We start from the raw sequence: 21,563 nt of genomic DNA, 5'->3' as shown, positions 1-21,563 counted from the left end.
TGTAGTATTTGTTGTAGCATGATTTTTTTGAATGATAGAGGCCATCAAGAACCTATTTGTTGATGTATTTTCGGTTCAGAGATAGATTGCACTCGATGCTATTTTGGTTATGTGCACCCTTACATGCTATATAAATCAAAACTTGTAACTTGTGGACCTATGGTTGATGAGGATTGTAACTACTAGATGATTGAGGTTATATGGTTTAATCCTTGTTTTTATGCTTTTTATAACTAATTCATCATTCTACATGCTCTCTCAGAAATTGGACATTTGTCGTGGTGGCAAAAGGCCCAAGCATTAGCAATAGATAATAGATTTACTTGTCTTTTCTAGTTTTTAGTAGTTTTTATAACAGTTGAATCTTTCATATTTATTATGATATTTTTGTAAACAATTTATGACAATTTAATTTTGAAGTTTGAAGTTGGCAATTATAACTCATTGGTAATGAATTATGAATACGATGCTTCGTGAAAGTTGAAAGTTGAAACATTTTATTTCATGTTAGATATTCTTTGTTATCATTTGGTTACTTGGTAATGGTAATGGTTACAAGTACAAGTTAACTTTAGTGATCAATGATTATAAATGTTATATATCGAATTTTGAAAGCTTGAAACTTTAATATTGATGAATCATGAGACTCTCTTTGTTGTATGTTACTAACTTGTGGACATGGTTGATGAAGATTATAACTTCTAGATGATTGGTGTTATATGGTTCAATCCATGTTTTTATGCTTTTTATATCTAATTCATCATTCTACATGCTTTTGTTGACATATATGCATCAAAATATATATTATATAAAAATTCGCTCCTGGTTTGGGAGCTTTTGAAAATGTCGCTCCCTGCTCCCACTCCCAAGTAACCTTGGTCTCGTTTCCCTGTAAGTTATCAACCACAACTGAAAGGACGCTTCAACGCCTGCTACAGGCTACGACCTGCCCTAGCACCACCCTGCCACCCTGAAGAGTTCTCAGGCCACAACCTGAAGGTGTCTCCAATCACCTGCCTTGCACCACCCTGCCACCCTAATCAATAGGCGAACCACATTTCACAATTTTCAGACTGGATCCCCCTATGCCTTGAATCAATATATGAAGATAGTAAATAAGAGAATGTTGCTTTGCTCAAAATAATTATCTTGTCAAGTCCTGAAATTACACTGTTGACAAACTGTATAATCCTATTCAACCTTCACAAACCTGCTCAATCTGACAACTGTACTGTCCAACTACTGATCACTGCATAATGCTATCCAACTGATCATTGTCCAAGCTATACCAAACAATCAACCTGCAATGGTCACTGTACTGCACTTCTCATGTAAGGATAAGCATCATATGCTCATGAGACAATCAACATATCATACTGTTGCACTATACCAAACTGCTCATAATGCTGCAAACATCTGGCACTGCTATCAAATAATGACACAAACTCAGGTGCCTCAAGTCATCCCTATGACCTGCCTCTAATGCTCTCAAATTCTTCCCACGGAGAGCTACCAACATATGTCTTTTCACTTCTACTGATTAGTAGTCATACACTGTTGTCCATCTTTTTCATGTCAATAGACTGTATAGAACAAAGTGAGACCTGTTGTCCTGTAAAGTTACAATTATGTCACTAAGACAGTACACCTCTAGGTCATCGCTCTGAGTCACTTGATACAAATTTGTAGGTTACTATAGTTGTCAAAGTGTTACTCTTCTATTAGAAATCAATTGTTCAGCAGAGATACAAAGTACAATGAGATAATCAAGAAGTTCATTGAAATTTGAAGAATATCTCTAATAGTAGTAGCTGATGCAAATACTAAATCACTTTGGCTCTCCAAAATCTGCTCTTGCTCTTCAAGAGTCTCTCTCTCTCTCTCTCTAGACTCTCCAACTCTCTCTTTCTCAAGTTCTAATTCTCCTTTCACAAGCACAAGTGTGTGTATCAAGTGAGAATGAGAGGCAGGAAGAGCAAGGAGGTCGAATTCATGAGGGAGTAGTTCCTATGCCTTGAGGAGGAGTTACATATGCCAAAATAGGAGTGTAACTTATGCCATAAATGAGAGGATTGTAACTTATGAATTTAGGAGAGAAGTGTAACTTATGCATTAAAGAGGTGTAAGAGGAATCTTTTTATGACGAGTCATTAAAGTGTGTAAGAGAGTGTAAGAGGTGCGTAAGAGCATTAAAGAGAGAGACGAATTAATCATAAAGGAGAGGAGTGTAACTTATGCATTTAGGAAAGAAGTGTAACTTATGCGTTAAAGAGGTGTAAGAGGAATTTTTTTATGACGAGTCATTAAATTGTGTAAGAGAGTGTAAGAGGTGCGTAAGAGCATTAAGGAGAGAGTGTTGGTCAAAGTTGTCATTGATATCAATATGGCATTGTTGGAGATGACAAATATTCTTGTGCTGCCATGAATTACCCTTTTGTGATGTTGCCCTAACCTCATGCAAACCCTAGGAGAAAACCTTAAGCATGAATTTGATGCATATTCAAGTCTCATGATGCATATATTCCCTAGCTACATTTATATCCGTATCTATATGATGAAAAGCCCTAGATTGTCGATGCATGATCTAATGATGAATAAAGAAAACCTTACAATGAAACCCTTCTAGGCATAATAATACACATCAATGAATCCATAGCCCTTATGTTAATTTTATGGTATGTTCTATGCTTAGAGCAGTTTACTTATCTTTCTTATTATTATCCACATATTAGCAATCACATGTACATAAGTAAAGTGCAGATAGAACATTAAACGATCAACAGAAAACAAGCCAAGACAAGAGACACAAGATGTGGCGGCTAGCCAGGGACAAACCCCACAATGTGTGGGGAAACCCTTTGATCAAATCTTCTTTTATCTTCAATAATTCAGTAGAGAGAAATAGTACATAAATCTGATTTACATCAGCAGCAGCAAACCCTAGATCAGCATCATCGACATCAGCGACATCAGTATCATCGGCATCAACTGGCATCATCATCATCGGCATCACCGGCATCATCATCATCGGCATCACCGGCATCATCAGCTTCATCAGCATCATCGGCATCAACATCATCGGCATCACTGGCATCAACATCATCGGCATTACCGGCATCACCGACATCATCGGCATCATCGGCTTCAACTTAGGATCTCTCCTCCTACTAAAACCCAAAGACAAGTAGAGAGAGGAAGAGATCCAAGTGTGTGTAGAAATGACTTGAAGTCCTCTTCTATTTATACTAAAATGTAGAGGTTGAATAGACATGACGTTTGGGCTTCTTGAGCCTACATAAGTTGTAGGTCGGCTTGATAATAATTCCATAATCAAAATAAATTCATATCTCCATGAATACTTATCGAAATCGGATGATCTTTAGATCAATCCTACACCTCTCAACGAGAGGAATCTAATAAAAATATTATCAATCATGAATAAGATGACCCACATGAAGTTTGGCCCTAGTTGCCAATTTTAACACTCCCTCGCAACTAGGGAGAACTTCATCTGCAATCTATCTGTCGATCGCTACTATTCATCCATCAAATGCACTACCCTGTACAACTTGACCCTTGCCCTGCTCTACTCTATTCTGCCTGTTCTGCTTTGTCTTGTTTTGCCCTGTATTGATCTGTACTGCTCTGCTCTGCTTTGTTCTGAATTATAAAGAACAAGAAATAATCGAGGATGTATCATATTGACTCAAAGTCAGTCTCAAAGTATGTACCACTGGTCCCCGACTGGTCCCCGACTAGTCTCAACCAACTCGAAGTCAACGTCATAGTGAGTACAACTCCTACCACTGGTCCCAGACCAGTGTCATCCTCCACTGACTCAAAGTTAGTCTCAGAGTGCGTACCACTGGTCCCAGACCAATCTCAACTGACCCGAAGTCAGTGTCATAGTAGGTACCACTCCTACCACTGGTCCCAGACCAGTATCGCAGTCTCAGAGAGTGTACCACTGGTCCTAGACTAGTCTCAACCGACCCGAAGTCAGCGTCATAGTATGTACCACTCTCATTGGTCCTAGACCAGTACTGTACTGACCAGAGGTCAGTCTCAGAGTATGTACCACTGGTCCCAGACCAGTCTCAACTGACCCGAAGTCAGCGTCATAGTGGGTACAACTCCTACCACTGGTTCAGACCAGTGTCGCAGTCTCAAAGAATGTACCACTGGTCCCAGACCAGTCTCAACCGACCAGAAGTCAGTCTCAGAGTATGTACCACTCACTGGTCCCAAACCAGTACTGCACTGACCAGAGGTCAGTCTCAGAGTATGTACCACTGGTCCCAGACCAGTCTCAATCGACCTGAAGTCAGCGTCATAGTACGTACAACTCCTACCACTGGTCCCAGACCAGTATCATTGATCCCAAATCAATGAAGGTCATCCTAGCATAGGGAGTATGGTAGATACAACGATGCGTCCATCGATACTACTATGGTCCCTATCCTCATTTCCTTGGAGAACACATCATCCAGGCCTCACAGGAGAGCTAATCATCCTGCTACATAATCATCATGGAGAACACATCATCCAGACCTCACAAGAGAACTAATCATCTTGCTACATAGTTGTCATGGAGAACACATCATCCAGACCTCACAGGAGAACTAATCATCCTGCTACACAATCGTCATGGAGAACACATCATCCAGACCTCACAAGAGAACTAATCATCCTGCTACACGGGAGAGCGAATCATCCTGTCCCACAAGAGAGCGAATCATCTTGTTCACAGTGCGCACCACCAGGGGAGGGTGAGTCACCATGTGGTCGTATGTTGCTCCAGTAAGAACCGCAAGCCCCCAGAGCTCCCAGAGCTCAATGTATGCAACATGCAGGACCCTTTTACAAGGGTCTCTCAACGACTCCAAGTCGTTCGGGAAAATCACAAATTTGATCTTTCCCCGGGGCTCTAACCTGTACATCATCTCAATGCGATGGAGCCTCCTTGCTCATCGACTTACCATATCCCAGATAAGGCAGTATCTAATGTCTATCTGCTGGAGCAATCATTGAATACGGGATTCCTCAATAATCGAATCCCACCTCTGGTTGTCACAGAGAATCACAGTGGTATTCATCATGTGTACTCACTGAAGAGTTTCCACAACCAAGCAACTTCATGCAAGGTCACACTCGTAGTTATGTATCCGGTCTCGGTGGTACTTATAACAACCGATTTCTGCTTCCTGCTCATCCATGATATTGAAGCAGAATCCAAAGAGAACCAACACTGGGAAGTGCTCTAGTGATCCTCCATAATGCCTGCCCAGTCAGCATTCGAATAATCATGCAGTTTTCATATTTCCGGCAGTGTATCTCAATCCGTGAGAGATTGTGCCCCGAAGATATCTCAGAGGATTCTTGGCACCAATCCAGTGAGGCTCAACCAAATATGAGCTCACCATGCTAACTGCAAAACATATGTCCGGACGAAAGTTCACCAAGAACATCAACGTGATTGAGTTTATGAAACTCAGAGGCATTTCCCAAATCTGGTCCGACATCACTACCATATAACTTCTTAAAGTTAATATCCTTGAGGTAGTCACAGGCTTGCAGTTTATCATTCCACATTCGGAATCCAACTCCCTCTTACTTCTGCAAATGAGAGGGTCTGCACCTGTCAGAAATAGGTCATCCTTATGAGGTGCCAGTATGAGAGGTCTATCATCCACAACCTTTGGGTAATGGTTTGGATCGGTTTCACTCCTAGTGAATCTCAGCGCCACCAAACAGCTATCAATCCTCTCATACTACGCCTAGGGTGTTTTGCTTCAAGCCATAGAGGGCTTTCTTCCACCTGTATACATGAGATTCCCGTTCATGAATCTCAAACTCCACAGGTTGTTCCAAACCTGTGGACCTGCTACATGAGGGGAATGGTCCCCTTGTAAGATTTTCCTTCGGTACATCTTAGACATGTACCTTCATGCTCTTTTTGAATTCAGGCATCCCTGTCACCATCTGACTCATAGACCTCCGGTGTTGTGTCAATGGACATGGTCCCCAGTGGACTTCCTGCAACTTGATACAACCCTGAACTCAAAAACATCTTTGAAAAAATCTATTTTCAAACACGTACCTTTCCATCGATGAGTGCCACCTTGTAACCTTTGACTTCCATTACTGAAATGGACACCAGGTTCTTCTTGCGATCAGGTACATAAAATAGATTCTATAAATGAATCGAGTTACCTTCATTTAATTGAGGGGTAACATTCCCTACACCCTTAGATCTGAACTTCCCAATGAAGTGATCTTTAAGTAGGCCATCAGAAACTTCCACTGCGCCATTCTGATAATATTCTCTGCTTCCACTTCACCCTTGGTGAATTTGAATCCATTGATCCTTTTGTCTTGTCCCAACTATTGTCGGTGATTGCTCTTTCACTCTTGCTGGGGCATTGTCTTCACCTCACCTCTGAAACCATGTTAATTTTATGGTATGTTCTATGCTTAAAGCAGTTTATTTATCTTTCTTATTATTATCCACAGATTAGCAATCACATGTACATAAGTAAAATGCGGATAGAACATTAAACGATCAACAGAAAACAAGCCAAGACAAGAGACACAAGATGTGGCAACTAGCCGGGGACAAACCCCACAATGTGTGGGGAAACCCTTTGATCAAATCTTCTTTTATCTTCAATAATTCAGTAGAGAGAAATAGTACATAAATCTGATTTACATCAGCAGCAGCAAACCCTAGATCAGCGGCATCAACATCAGTATCATCGGCATAAGCCGGCATCATCATCATCGGCATCACTAGCATCACCGGCATCACCGGCATCATCATCATCGACATCACCAGCATCACCGGCTTCACCCGGCATCATCGGCTTCACCAGCATCATCATCACCGGCATCACCGACATCAACATTATCGGCTTCAACTTAGGATCTCTCCTCCTACTAAAACCCAAAGACAAGTAGAGAGAGGAAGAGATCCAAGTGTGTATAGAAATGACTTGAAGTCCTCTTCTATTTATACTAAAATGTAGAGGTTGAATAGACATGACGTTTGGGCTTCTTGACCCTACATAATTTGTAGGTCGGCTTGATAATAATTCCATAATCAAAATAAATTCATATCTCCATGAATATTTATCGGAATCGGATGATCTTTAGATCAATCCTACACCTCTCGACGAGAGGAATCTAATAAAAATATTATCAGTCATGAATAAGATGACCCACATGAAGTTTGGCCCTAGTTGCCAATTTTAACACCTTATCCTTATGTAATGATGCATGAATAAATGTTGATTGGCAAATAGGATGCCCAAAGCACTAATCCTTGGAAAATACCTTGTTGAATGATGCTCATGATGACAAAAGCCCTAATCCTAATAGGTCCATTCCATTAATGTCAAGCCTTAAAGGAGCCTTTACCTTGAATGCCAAAAACATATAGACATAAAATTCTAAAGGCTGCCATGAATAAAATAATTATGACAGTTCACGAAATATAATTTTATGGATGGAAAAATGACCTCATTTAAAGGTGGAATTGGTATAGGCTTGTAGAGGACATTTTCCTCTTTCCAACAAGTTATTACTTGTCCTCTAACTCCTCATAGGTTGAGAGAAATTGAATTTATAAGATAGAAGCTTCGCAATTTTTTGTAAGCCAACTTATGTAGGCTTGACATGTCTCACCAAGTGGCGTGTCTATTCATTATCAGTGTTGCGAAAATCGCGATATTATCAAAAAATCACAACTTTTTCATTTCGCCAATAAACTCGCCCGATTACTATGCATTTTGTTTTCAGAAAAATCGCCGAAAAAATCGCGATTTTTTCAAAATTATCGTGATTCGATGGGAGATAATCGCCAGGTTCCCAAACAGTGCGTTTTATAAGCGAAAAAAAATGAATTTTTTTTTTTTCATTTTGAACAGACAGCGGCATGGTTTGAGAGCTGAGGAGAAGAAGCCTGGAAGGCATCTACTAGGGCAGAGGAGGAGGAAGCTTGGAGATTTTAGCATCCCAAGCAAGAGAACTTCGTCTTTGGATCAAATTTCTTCGGCAAAACGTGTTTTCCAGGTATGGGCACCAAATTTGGCCATTTTGTTTTGGTTTTTTTTCTTGTTTTTGCTTGGGTTTCTATAACCCATTGATTATCAATGATTTTTGAATGGATTTGATGGTGTTTTTTTTTCATTTTTGTTGCATAGAGTGGAGAGAGTTCATTTTGGATTGGGTTGAGGTTTTTTTGTTTGTTTGTCAAAAATTCAATGTGTTTTCATATATGTAATTTTTTATTTTTTTTTGTAACTTGCAATTCTTATTGTGCCATAGGTTCAACTTCAAAGTTCAAACTTCATCTTACATTAAAACCCAAGAGTTCAACCAAGTTACAAACATGCCAAGGAAATTGGACCCTCTGTGGGAATTTGGTGAACCTGATGGAGGGTTTGATAGTTTGAACTTGTCTTGCAAGTTGTGTGGGTAGCATATGTCGGGGGGGCTTTATAGATTGAAGTATCACCTTGCACAAATCCCCGGACATGATGTAAGGCCTTGCAACAATACAAATGCGGAAATCATCCTAAGAGCCATGAGATCATTGGAAGAATTAGAGCAAGAGAGAGAGGCCAAAGCAGATCTGAAGAAGCAACTAGCAGGGAATGTGTTAGGAGGTGAATATGGAAGTGGCACTGGTTCTACTTTAGCATCAATGTCTACAACCAACCCTATAGCTGCCTCATCATTTTTTGTTGCTAGAACCACGCCTGGTTCACAACCATCTATCACTTCAATGCTTAAAAAAAATGAGAACGAACAAGCTGACAAGTTGTTGGGCAAGTTTCTCCTTTGGAGTGATATTCCTTTCAGTGTTGCAAGAAATAATCCATTTTTCGTTGCAAGAAAATTCACCAACAACAAGGAGTTGGTGCACCCCGCCATTACACGGTTTGCCACCAATTTCATCTCTCTTCAATCCCTCTTGAATTCTATGTGGGATGTGAAGAGAATGTTTCTTTCAAAGAAGTGGTGTGCTTTGACAATGAGCCGCAAAGAGGGAGAGGCCATATGTAGATTAGTTTCATACCAGGAAGACTTTTGGGCGGGAGTGCAGGAGGTGTGCACCGTTACTGAACCTTTGGTAAAGGTTCTTTGATTAGTTGATGGTGAGAAGCCCACAATGGGCTATTTGTATGAGGCCATGGACAGGGCCAAAGAATCCATTCAGACCTACTATGACGATAAGGGAGATGAGGGGTTTCAAAAACAACTCCTCCTATGGGAAGTGATTGATGAACGATGGAACAACACACTCTATCGTCCCATTCATGCTGCAGGGATCTACCTGAACCCCGCATTTTCTTACCCATGTGGGTTTTTATTTGATGTTGAGATCATGGATGGATTCTTAACCTGTGTTCAAAGGATGGTGTGATCTCCAGCAGAAAGTGCAGAAATCTCCAAAGAAATGGAGATATACAGGATGGCAGGTGGCACATTTGGCTTTGAGATGGTTGTAACTGATAGGAAGACTACAATGCCAGGTATTTTCAAATTTCATTGTCTCTTCAAGTTCATAACTTCATACTTTGCTTCAACTTTCAAATTTCATTTTTTTCTTATGTTTATCTTATTTGTATTTTTGTTGTAGATGCATGGTAGACTCACTATGGTGCTTGAGTACCACATCTGTGAAAGCTTGCCATTTGAATCTTTAGCCAAACATGTAGCTCCTCAGGATGCAAACGCAACTAGAGTGTATTTGAAAAAATACACAACAAGAAGTGCAACAAGTTAAACTTAAAACATTCCAAATTTCCAATTAATTTTTTGAATTCATTAAATAATATTTTTTTTATAATTATTATTTTATGATCTTTGTACAGGTTGGAGACCCAGCGACTTAATGACATGGTCTACGTCTACTACAATCTTCGATTGTAGGTGAAGCAACTTGAAAGGATACCTAATATGGAGGCCATCTCATTGGATGGGATTGTCACCACCGCTACATGGAAGGTTGAGGCCGAGAGGCCTCTCATGGAGTCTGTCAATGATTGGTTAGAGCAGGAGGTAGTGGAAGGCGTAGAGGGGGAGGAGGAGGAGGAGCAACAGGAGGAGGAGGTGACACCACCTACCCAGGCTACCCCTGCCACCAGTAGAGGACGTGGTCTACCTCTTGTAGCTCCTAGTTCTTCAACTTCTAGAGCACAGCAAAGTCCACTGCCAACTCCACCAGCATCTAGAGAGAAAGGGAAAGCTATTGCATTTTCTCACAAGAAGGGCAGAGGAAATCAGTAGTATTAGTTATTTGGTTCATTTCATTGTATATGACATTATGACTCATGATATGAGATACATTATTATATTTTTTGTTGATATTTTGACGCTGAGTTGGGACTCAGGAGTCAGGACTTACTATTCAGGACATGATTCACTGTTATGTGTGATTTAGCACTATAAATGATATTACACATCTTATATATTAGTTCTTTTATCATATTTGTGTGTCAATGTATTTATTTTATGTTGTAGATGTTTTAGATATTAAAAAAATTGAAAAAAAAAGAATATTTTTGTATTTTACGATTTTTTCCCGATTTTTTCCCCTCGCTGATTTAATCCCGATAACGATTTTCACAACATTGTTCATTATAACTCCAAAACCAATATATATTGACGTCTAAACACCTTATTCCAACATCAATCTCGGTGAAGAATACGTACAAGAGGCACAAAAGTTACAGGAGGCCGAGAGGACATAGCAGTTTACTGTTTGGGCTGATCTTTGTGTTGGGTTGTCATTCAAAGCTAAATATACATAGCTCGGATCACAAAATTGTTGGACAGAACTGTCATTTGGAAGCTTGGATTATATATGCTACAAACAACAACCTATGGAGACTTGTTTTGTAGCTCGGTGCCTAACTGTGAAGCTCGGACTAAGAAGGAATAGCCACCTGTGGGTAGCAGACCAGTAGAGCTTGGACAGACCTGAAGTATCTACTGTGGGAGGCTCGGATTTTTTGAAGGTTGGACCTGTGGTGAGAAGACAGTCACTTGTCTACTGTAAACAGAGAATAGTCTCTTGCAGAGGCTCGGACCTTTGGTCAAAGAGCTCAAACCTGTAGCAGTCCTGTAAAGGCTCAGTGAAGGCTTGAAACTCAGACTTGCTAACTATGGTAGCTCGGTTTATTAGTAACCTCACCTCAGACCTGCTGCTACTATACAGTGAAGTATTCAGATTTGTATACAGTGAAGTATAAAAGGTCAAATATACAGTGAAGTATACAGTGAAGTTGCTACTCGGTCAAGTATACAGTGAAGTTGCTACTTGGTCAAGTATACAGTGAAGTATAGAGGGACATATTTGTGGCAAATTCTGTGTTGGGTCAAGCTCGGAACAATCATCTTGTGGTAAGCACAACTAAAGGATCTTTAGGCCCATATTGGCAAAGCTTGTGAAGATTTGGACTACATCTTACACCTGTAGAAGAAGTGCAGACTTCGACCTATTTTAGAAAGTACATTGGAGCAACACCTTGAAAGCAGTCCTATAGCAGCATCTTGAAGCAGCATACTAAGCATAATTTGGAGAAGTTTTTGAGACAGCCTTTTGAGCATTCTATAGACATCTTGGAGCTGCCTCTTGAGTATTTTTGGAGCACACCTGATTATCTTTGAAGCAGACTTGAGTTGGACAGATCTTGTTGTTGGAGAAAAACCTTGAAGACTATTTTGAGCCTTGAAACCTTGTAGATCTTGGAGAGTACTTTGGAGCTAACATTGAAGACCCATTGAAGGATATTGGAAGCATCTAGAAGCTGACCTTGGAGACATCATTGGAGACCATGATGCATTGTTGAAGCCATCATGAGGTGACCTTGGAGAATTTGTTTGGGTGCTATGAAGAGTTGTGGAGACACATTCTGAGAAGACAAAGTTGTCATTGATGAGCTAAGTGCTTTGGAGATTTTTTGAAGGCATTGTTGAAGGTGAAGATTTTGTCAAGGTTGGTTGCAGAAGATATTGGGAGCCTTGAAGAACTATTAAACATATCTTGAAGAACTGAAGTTGTGCGTTGGAGCCCTAGAGGATAGGAGTCCTCAAGAAGACCAGGTTGGAGCCTGTACCAGTGAGAGGATTGAAGCCTCATAGAGACAAGGTTGGTTGTTAAAATTGGCAACTAGGGCCAAATCTTATTTATGGCAGCTAATACTTTCCTTGGATCCCTCTTATCGAGAGGTGTAGGATTGATCTAAAGATCATCCGATTCCGATAAGTATTCATGGAGTTATGAATTTATTTGTGTTATAAGACAATTTGTCAAGGTCGGCGAACAACCAAATAACCCACACATGTGCTCAACATTTTAGTATAAAAGGAGGTGACTTGATAGTCATTTCTACACACACTTCTCTCTTGATTTCTCTCCACTCACTTTGGGTTTTAGTGGAAGAGAGATCTAGGAGGAGGATGCCCTAGCCACAGTCCTAAAGGATGTCTAGCCGCAGTCTGCCCTAACCAAGAGGACGCAGTCAAGTTAGAAAGAAGAGAAGCCCTAACACTATCAAGGAAGACGGCCCTAACCTATACGCTGGTCTCTACGCAGTCAAGAAGGAGGCCTATAGTCCTATACGCTAGTCTCTACAAAGACGCAGTCATGGAGGATAACAACATGCCCTAGCCGCAACATAAGGAGGCAGGAACAGCATGAAAAGGACTGTTTCAAGGTCATTTTAGGGTGACAGAGCTGCTGTTAGGAGGACCGAGGAGCTGGGCTAGAAGGCCGCAATACAAGGTCTACTTCAACAAAGAAGAGGGGACGTTAAGGTCACCCTTGTGACTGTTTGAAGAGGCAGCAAGGTCTTTGTTTAAGCTGCAGGCCTGTAGGTATTGTTTTGATGGCCAAACAGCGCTATACATGGAGTTGTAAGTGTCTCCTCAAACAACGAGACCACTTACCTTGTAAAGAAAGGGAGGCCGCATAATTCAAGGTGAGTATGGCATGATCGTTGGGTTGTTGTAGGTTACAGGAGGATGCCCTAACCAGTGACCGAACTTTGTCCATGAACAGCAGTACAGAGGTATGTATGTTCTCCATCAATGACTTGTGTTGGGTCCATGATTTTGGATTAGTTTGGATGGGATGTTCTTGCAGCCTGTAGTAGCCAAAGTGGAGGGGCAGACTTGGTGGTTAAATGCTCTAACCAATGACAGCGTCTATAGTGATTATTCATTGATGTATTAGACACTTGGAGAATCTGTTAGCAGCCATGTGGAGGGGTTTCTTAGGTGTTGGACACTGCCAAATAGAGATAGCAAGGTCACTTGGTGGAGAAAGCAATAGGACAGCAATCAATGACATGATGCAGCAAGGCTACAATGGGATAGCAGCAATAGCATAGTACTACAAACTCATTAGGACAGCAGCAATAGCATAGTACTACAAACTCATTAGGACAGCAGCAAGGTACAACATGCCAAACGGGACAGCTAAGCAATGGTGCTTGTTGCAGCATAATAGTGGGACAACAGTATGCCACATGGGACAGCAGTGGCTAGCATGGTGCAACAATGACACATGGGACAGCAATGGTAGCTTAAGCTGCAGCAGTATGATGTGTGCAGCATGGTTATGAGGTCCAACATAGTGATGATGGGTGCAACATGGTGCAGCACAGTGAGGTCACGCAACATGACGACAAGGTGCAGCACAATGATAAGTGAAGGAGTCACCTTGGAGAATCAGTTGAAGCAGCATGTCTTCAACTGAGTTCAGCTATCTCATGTATCATCTTCTCAGAGATGATCTATGCTCTTATTTAGATAAGTCAAAGTGTTGACTTTTGTTGTAAATGTATTATCTCTCTTTCTCTCTCTCTATTGAACTATCGAAGAACATATAAGAAGAATTGATCAAGGGTTTCCCCACATTGGGGTTTGTCCTTGGCTAGCACCACATCTTGTGTCCTCTTGTCTCGACTTGTCTTCTGCGTTCTATGTTTATGTTCTATCTGCAATTTACTTTAATGTTGATGTGATTGCTAACCTGGAAAAGATATTGAGCTAACTGTGAAAATTGAAATAAATTGCTCTAAGCATAGAATATACCTAAAATTAACATTGGTCCTTGGGAAGATAGGGTTGGAGCCCTAGAGGTTGGAGCCTTGTGAAGTCCAAGTAGGTGTTTGGCAAAATACAGGTTGGAGCCTAATGGATTGGAGATTGGTGTTTGTTGATTTTTGGGTAGCATCGGATGTGCTCTATCTCCGAAATTTTGTGGAGGGGCTAGAACACATGAGATCTCCAAGACCCAGAAATCATTTGGTGAAATTCCAACCGGATTGTGTTTTATTAAAATAATTAATATTTTTAATGGGGTTCCTAAGTCTAAACTTAGGAAAATTAAAATATTAATGGGTATTAATGAAAATATGAGTGAGAAGCTTCTAAGAGACAAGGATCAAGTCTAATTTAATCTTAGCCATTGATTAGAGATTAGATCACAGCCGTTGATTTCTCAATAGGAAAAGTATAAATGGAGGCTTGGGGTCAGTTGGAGAATACACACCGAGAGATTGAGGAAATCGATTCTCTGAGGTGAGAAGTTCTCAAGAGGAAAATCGATTGGGAAGATCTTGCAGCTGAGGGGAAGGGATAGTTCGGGAATACTGATAGAGAAGCAGAGAGAAGCTTGTGGAGGCAGCGCAGTAGCCAGGACAGCTGACGCTGGGCTAGTCTCGGCCCACGCAGCCTTGACGCAGAGCCAGAAGTGCCAGCGCAGAGGGAAAAAGTTACCTTCCATGCAAAGAGTCAGAACTGTCGGGAAAGCTGACGCAGTGGGCAGAATAGTTGACGCAGAGCCTCAGAGAGCTCCACGCAGGCCCATGCAGTTACTGCGAAGGAGCAATGCAGTTGTAGCCGGGGCTAGCTAGTTTTGCTGCCAAATCAGTCGAAATCTGTCAGGTCAAGTGAGATAAAACTTAGTCAAGTTTTCCGCCATTGTATTTCTCTGTCACTGGCTTGCTAGGAGGGAAACCAACATTTGTATTCAAAACTACTACCTAATAATAGAAAACCCTCAGAACTATTGCACCGGTTTTCCCGCATTGGGTTTTTCCGGGGACATTTAGCCCAAAAATAAGTGTCATTTGTGTGTTTGTCTCATTTATTTTTCAGTACTTGATCTGTATATTGGTGTAGGCTACAGTGTATTTGCATTAATATTTTCCGAATATTTCTTAAAATAACTTGTTAAATGAAGAACCAAAGTAGGTAATGCAAATCAGTGTACTGCAAAAGGATTTCTAACTTGTTAATTTAGAAATTTTCACATGGTACCGGAGCGATTGCAGATCAAGGAGGACTGAAGCCATCAACGAAAGGACAGAGGAAAATTTTTGCGTGAAGGCAGTTGCCCCGAGGGACATCGCAGTTTCAGGCCAAGAGAGCAGAGAAGGTGATGCGGTCACCAAGGGAGGCTCATGCAAAGCCTGCGTCAGCCTGATTGGGTGATGTTGTTGCTGCAAAGGGCAATGCAGTGGTTACTGGGCCAGTGCAGAGACTACTGAGTCTCGTTTTTCCAGCTGCCGTGGCTAGAGGTGCAACACAACTTTTATCTGGATTTGCTGGTGGGGTGTTGATTTTGTTGGTGCATAACAATACCTAGTGGGTCAGAAGTAAAGTAGAGGGAATCGGTTGCTCAAAAGATTTATTGCCAAGAAATCTAGATCTAGTGTTGAGCAATAACAAAGAGAGATCAAAGTGGGGTGGTTCAACAGTGGTTGGCAAAAGGATTTCCATGAAGGAAATCGAAATTCAGAGGGAGCTTGTTCCTTAGAGGATTTCTAGCACCAAAGAAATCCAGATCCGAGTTTTACTGGGGCAGCAGCGAAGGAAGGAGAAAAGAACCAGTTCGACATACATTTGAGTAGAGATGGTCGTTAATGGATTGAGGGATCAGGACAAGTTGGATGGAGCATCCAAGATCCTGGCAATTTTGGATAAAAATCGCATCAAGGATTATGCCTTGAGGATGGTTCTCAAGAAGTACGAGGAGGCTCAGGCGAAAGCAAAGTGCATGATCTTGGACGGGGTCAAGGATCATGTGATCCCACATATTGTTGAGAAAGACACAGCAAGGGAAATGTGGGAGGCCTTGACCACATTGTACGAGGGAACTTTCGTTCAGCGGAAGATGTTGCTTGAGAGTCAGCTAAGACAGTTTCAAATGTAGAAAGGAGAAGAAATCGATCCCTTCCTTCTCAGGTTACAAAGGCTCTGTGAACAGCTAACTTCTGTAGGGTCTACACCAGATGTTGAATTCATGGTCAGGACTGCCCTGAATGCAGTTACTGAAGACTGAGAAACCTTTGTCCAAAGCATCTTGGGTAGGGCTTCTCTTCCCAATTGGGAGGAGATGTGGGCAGCTCTTCGACAAGAAGAGATCAAACAATTGACCAAGGCAGGAAGCAGCAACAAAGGGATCAGAATCAAGAAGGAGGAAGAGGAGGATGCAACTCTCGCATCCGCGGGATAAGAAGGGCGGCAAAAATGAAAGAAGAAGGACATATCCAAAGTCAGATGCTTCAGATGTGGAGAAATGGGTCATTTCGCCATGCAGTGCCCTCAGAAGAAGGGCAAAGAAGAGAAGTCTGACTCAAAGGCTACTCCAACGAAAGTTGACGGAGAGGACGATAATGATTGTGCCATGAGTGCTCATGTACCTCTCGAGAATAGGTGGGGTAATATTGAGCTGTAGTCGGCAGGACTATAGTGGGGGCAGGATCCTTGAGGTGCCCAAACTCTTGGATCACATATGGCTACGAGAGCCCTTAATGACAGTAGCAGAATATGAGAGTCAGTTGGTGCGAGGGATGATGGAGCAACAGTGGCAAAGCTAGAGTGCCAAAGTCTGAAGCAACACTATAGAGTGTTGCAGCAGTGCAGCAGGCACAAAGCAGATACAACAGTGGCGCAATAGCATCAGAGGGTCAGCATAGATTAGCAGCAAAGGTAGCTTCAGTATCACGCGATATCCAAACTAACTAGCATGTCAGCTTTTGGGTGGCTTTTCAATTGCTTACTTCTCAGCAACTAAGTTGTAGTGCAACAGTTAGAAGTGGCAGTGCTATAGGCAGCATGATGCAACATATTGAAAGGGAGTTGCAGTACAGATGTAGCAGTGACAGTGCCAGTGTCATGGGAAACAGTACAAAGAGCAGCAGCGCACTGGATGAAGGGCAACAGGCTGAGCATCAGCAGCGCAAAGGACCGATGTCGTGGATCAGTGTGATACTTCTACTAGGAAGTATTGCTAGAGCACATTCCTCACTAAGAGGGAGTGTTGATTTTTTGGGTAGCATCGGATGTGCTCTAGCTCCGAAATTTTGTGGAAGGGCTAGAACACATGAAATCTCCAAGACCCAGAAATCGTTTGGTGAAATTCCAGCGGGATTGTGTTTTATTAAAATAATTAATATTTTTAATGGAGTTCTTAAGTCTAAACTTAGGAAAATTAAAATATTAATGGGTATTAATGAAAATATGAGTGAGAAGCTTCTAAGAGACGAGGGTCAAGTCTAATTTAATCTTAGTCGTTGATTAGAGATTAGATCACGACCGTTGATTTCTCAATAGGAAAAGTATAAATGGAGTTTTGGGGTAAATTAGAAAATACACACAGAGAGATTGAGGAAATCGATTTTCAGAGGTGAGAAGTTCTCAGGAGGAAAATCGATTGGAGAGATCTTGCCGTTGAGGGGTAGGGATAGTTCAGGAATACTGACAGAGAGGCAGAGAGAAGCTTGTGGAGGCAGCGTAATAGCCCGAAGAGGTGACGCTGGGCCAGTCTGGGCCCACACAGCCTTGACGCAGAGCCAGAAGGACCAGCGCAAAGGGAGAAAATTATCTTCCACGCAGAGAACCGGAACTGCCGGAGCAGCTGAGAAAGCTGACGCAGTGGGCAGAAGATCTGATGCAAAGCCTTAGAGAGCTCCACGTAGGCCCATGCAGTTACTGCGAAGGGGTAGCACAGTTGTAGCCAGGGCTAGCCAGTTTTGCTACCAAATCAGCAGGAATCTATCCGGTTAAGTGAAGTAAAACTCACTCAGGTTTTCTGCCATTGTATTTCTCTGTCATTGGTTTTCCGAGAGGGCAACTAGCATTTGTATTCAGAACTACTGCTTAATAATAGAAAACCCTCAGAGTTGTTGCACCGGTTTTCCCGCATTGGGTTTTTCCGAGGACGTTTAGTCCAAAAATAAGTGTGTCCTTTGTGTGTTTGTCTCATTTATTTTTCAGCACTTGATATGTATATTGGTGTAGGCTGCGGTGTATTTGCATTAATATTTTCCGAATATTTCTGAAAATAACTTGTTAAATGAAGAACACAAGTAGGTAATGCAAATCAGTTTACTGTAGTAGGATTTCTGACTTGTTCAATTCAAAAATTTTCACAGTGTCTTCAACTAGGGTTGGAGCCCTGATCTATTATTATACGTGTAAAAAGGATTCAAGTCCTCGTCATTTCTGATTAATAAAATTATTATTCTATCATTGTTCATTTTGTGTTCTAATTATAAGTGATCTTAACTGGTAAAAATAACAATTGAAAATAAATATTGATTCACCCACTCTCTCAATATTTCCAACAGAGAGGAATGAATCCATTAAGAGAGAGAGAGTAACATATGCATTAATTGAAGGGAGTTACATATGACATGATTGAGTCTCATGATTGAGAGACTTGAATTCTTTTTAATAATAATATAATAATATTAATGATAATATTGATGATTAAGTTGAAATTGCTATTAGGATTGATTGATGATCAGAAGGGATTTTCCATGAACAATATTGTATTACTAATTGATGCAAGGTGATTTAATATTTTGGAAAGTCATACTTGAGACTTTCTATTTTTAGAAATCCTATTTTTAGACATTTTAATTTTAGAAATTCATCCCTGAGCTGCCAATTTTCAACAGAATTCAAATGGCCAAGAGCCTGAAGTGGTCAAAGACAGATGTAACCAGAGAAACTCAAAAGATTGTATGGAAAAATGCCAAATTAGACAAGGTCTTGAAATAAATATGGCCAAAGGCCGGATTAGACTAGCTTTGATACCAATGTAACGAACAGGGTTTGTATACGCGGCAGAATATTCAGAATATCTGGAATACATAAATATCCATTATAGGACAAGTAGTATATTTATATAAAGAATGTACAAGAGATAAGAGATTTGAGATATATGGCTACAAATGAGGACCCACTTATATACCTACGCAGGTGCCCCTTCATGAACGGTCATGACTTTAAGACATGCCTCTTAAGTAACTAATTATTATTTAATTAATTATTATTATTATTATTATGTTCATAACACAATATTCTGTTGGGTGAAACAATTATCAAGACAACATGCTCATTGGAGTCTCCATATCAACACAAAGTCATGCAGGAGATACAATTCCTTGAAAACATTTACTTTAGAGTTTAAATACAGCTATTTAATGAAATTTTATGATAAATATTTTGCAAAAAAATGTTTAATCACAAAGTTTTAACTGATTATAAGAGCGTAGGAAAAACTTTGAAAAATGGAAATGTGTATGCAGAGAAGAGGAGAAAATGACAGCTGAATAAAGCTAACATAGAAAGAACAAACCTGTGTTAGAGCAAGTGGAAGCTGACCCCATTTACGCTGAAAGGTGGCAGGATCAAGTGTTGTTTTAGGACTAAGTTTTAATGCAGGAATCTGTGGTGCACTCATGACAGGGCCTAACCCAAGCAAATCATCAATGACAGAACCCGCCTGTTGAATCGATGCAGGAGGTGTTGCATTTGGCACTGCAATTTCAGATCCAGGTGGAACAGTTGTAGGAGATGGAGAATGGGAGACAAAGGAAGTAGAACTGCCAGTGTAGTCAGGAGCATTATATGATAAAGATCCATTTGTAGCATGACCCCGACTTTCCTCCTTTTCTGATGCACTTAATAACAGATCATTGTCAGTTGCTTCGACTCTTTGACTTGGGAGGACATTGTCAGTAGATCCTGTGGTAGTAGCCAAAGAGCCCATATCTTCTGAAAATTCAAATGGTCCCCGGTGTTCCTTATCAATAAACATATATGAAGGCTACAAAATGTCCAAAATTTTCAAGTTAGTGACATTACCTCTACCAAAGAGAACACCAACTATTTAAGAACACTGAATGATCAAAATTAAAACATGCTGCAATGCATTTAATAAACAGAACTTATGGAAATGAAGCAGAGACAGTCGGTCTATTTTGTGTTAATTTCAGTGTGGATGAATGTAAACCTATCCTAGATGAAATTCCACGACGAGGTATTCAAACACATTTTGGTATTTCAAAAAGTTTCTTTCAATGAAACACCTTTGAAACATGGCTGAAACATTTCAGTAGCATTTCATATTTTTGAAAGGCAATTTTGGCCTTTTCCACTTGTGTTTCAACCACAAAAAATCACCAAAAAAAAACATTGAAAGAATTCAAAGAAAGAATGCTAACACTAATTTCTTAAAAATCAAGTTAAAAATAGAGGATTTGGTCCTCTCTTAAGGATAACTCTGTTCTTGGATTTATTTCTAAATTTGAAATTTATGAATGGTACTCTGAACTTTTTATGTCTACTAGTTCCTTTTTCATATGACCATATTTATCTGTCTATCTATGTATCTGTGTTTGTGTGTGTATTTGATCTACATTGTATGTATTGTATCCTGATTTTCTAAAAATTTGTTGTATCCCTTTCAGATACCATATTTATGTCAGTTCCCATATTCATGTCCATGAAACTTATATGTGAAGACATATTAGGTGGCATCCATCCAACTTGAGATAGCATCAAAAGCAATACCAATTAAGCAAACCAATCATTGAGTTAAGCTGGACATAGTAATCGTAGGCTTTTAAGAGACCAATAGATGCACTCCTTAAATTTAGCCTGGTAACACTATAAAAGTACTTTCATTGTCTGCAACAGGCAGGCGAATAACATCACTAGTGAAGATGGATATCAAATCTAAACGATACAAAAGCTCAGAACAAATACAATAAAAGGGAAGAGAAAGACACTGGTGGTTGAATCAGTTTGCAGCCAATTCAGGTAATTTGGTGTAATGTACATAAATATACATTTATCACACAACAACAATGACAACAACAAAATATGAATAAATAATAACTAATCACCGAAGGTCATAGCCTTTCACCCTCATGACCAGTCGATATTTCTACTGTCAAGAGAGGGCTTGTATATCATCACTCCTATTATTCACATACAAACATATTCTGCTTATCCTAAATAAATTTCCTTCTATTGGGATTGGGAGTTGTTATGGTTATCAAACTTCACTGTTCATGAGTGGTATCAAAGTCTCTCTGATCCTGGCCTTTGGCCACCTATTTTCTCAGAGCCAATCTAAAAACCTGATCTTTGGCCATATCACCTGTTACCCCTCTTCCAGCAGGTGTACCTATATCAAATTTTCTCACAATTTAAGGATGAACATTAAAGAAGAGTACAGAACAGCACCC

At 40.5% G+C, this 21,563-nt stretch overlaps 1 protein-coding gene across 1 annotated transcript in view; it reads right to left on the bottom strand.

Annotated features, from left to right (window-relative positions):
- Nucleotides 1–21,563, bottom strand: part of LOC149258727 (beta-adaptin-like protein A) — a 312,511-nt gene that overhangs the window by 44,050 nt on the left and 246,898 nt on the right. Inside the window, exon 10 of the mRNA XM_089416040.1 lies at nucleotides 19,667–20,137. Within this exon, the coding sequence (XP_089272166.1) occupies nucleotides 19,667–20,137 (471 nt within the window). The remainder of the gene's footprint in view (nucleotides 1–19,666; nucleotides 20,138–21,563) is intronic.

Source organism: Pinus tabuliformis, chromosome 6 (assembly GCF_031772625.1).
Source record: "Pinus tabuliformis cultivar Carrire ecotype Pingquan chromosome 6, CPIR1, whole genome shotgun sequence".
In the NCBI taxonomy this organism is placed as follows: Eukaryota; Viridiplantae; Streptophyta; class Pinopsida; order Pinales; family Pinaceae; genus Pinus; species Pinus tabuliformis.
Note: the sequence above shows the minus strand (reverse complement) of the source record. Positions and strands in the feature narration are given on the sequence as shown.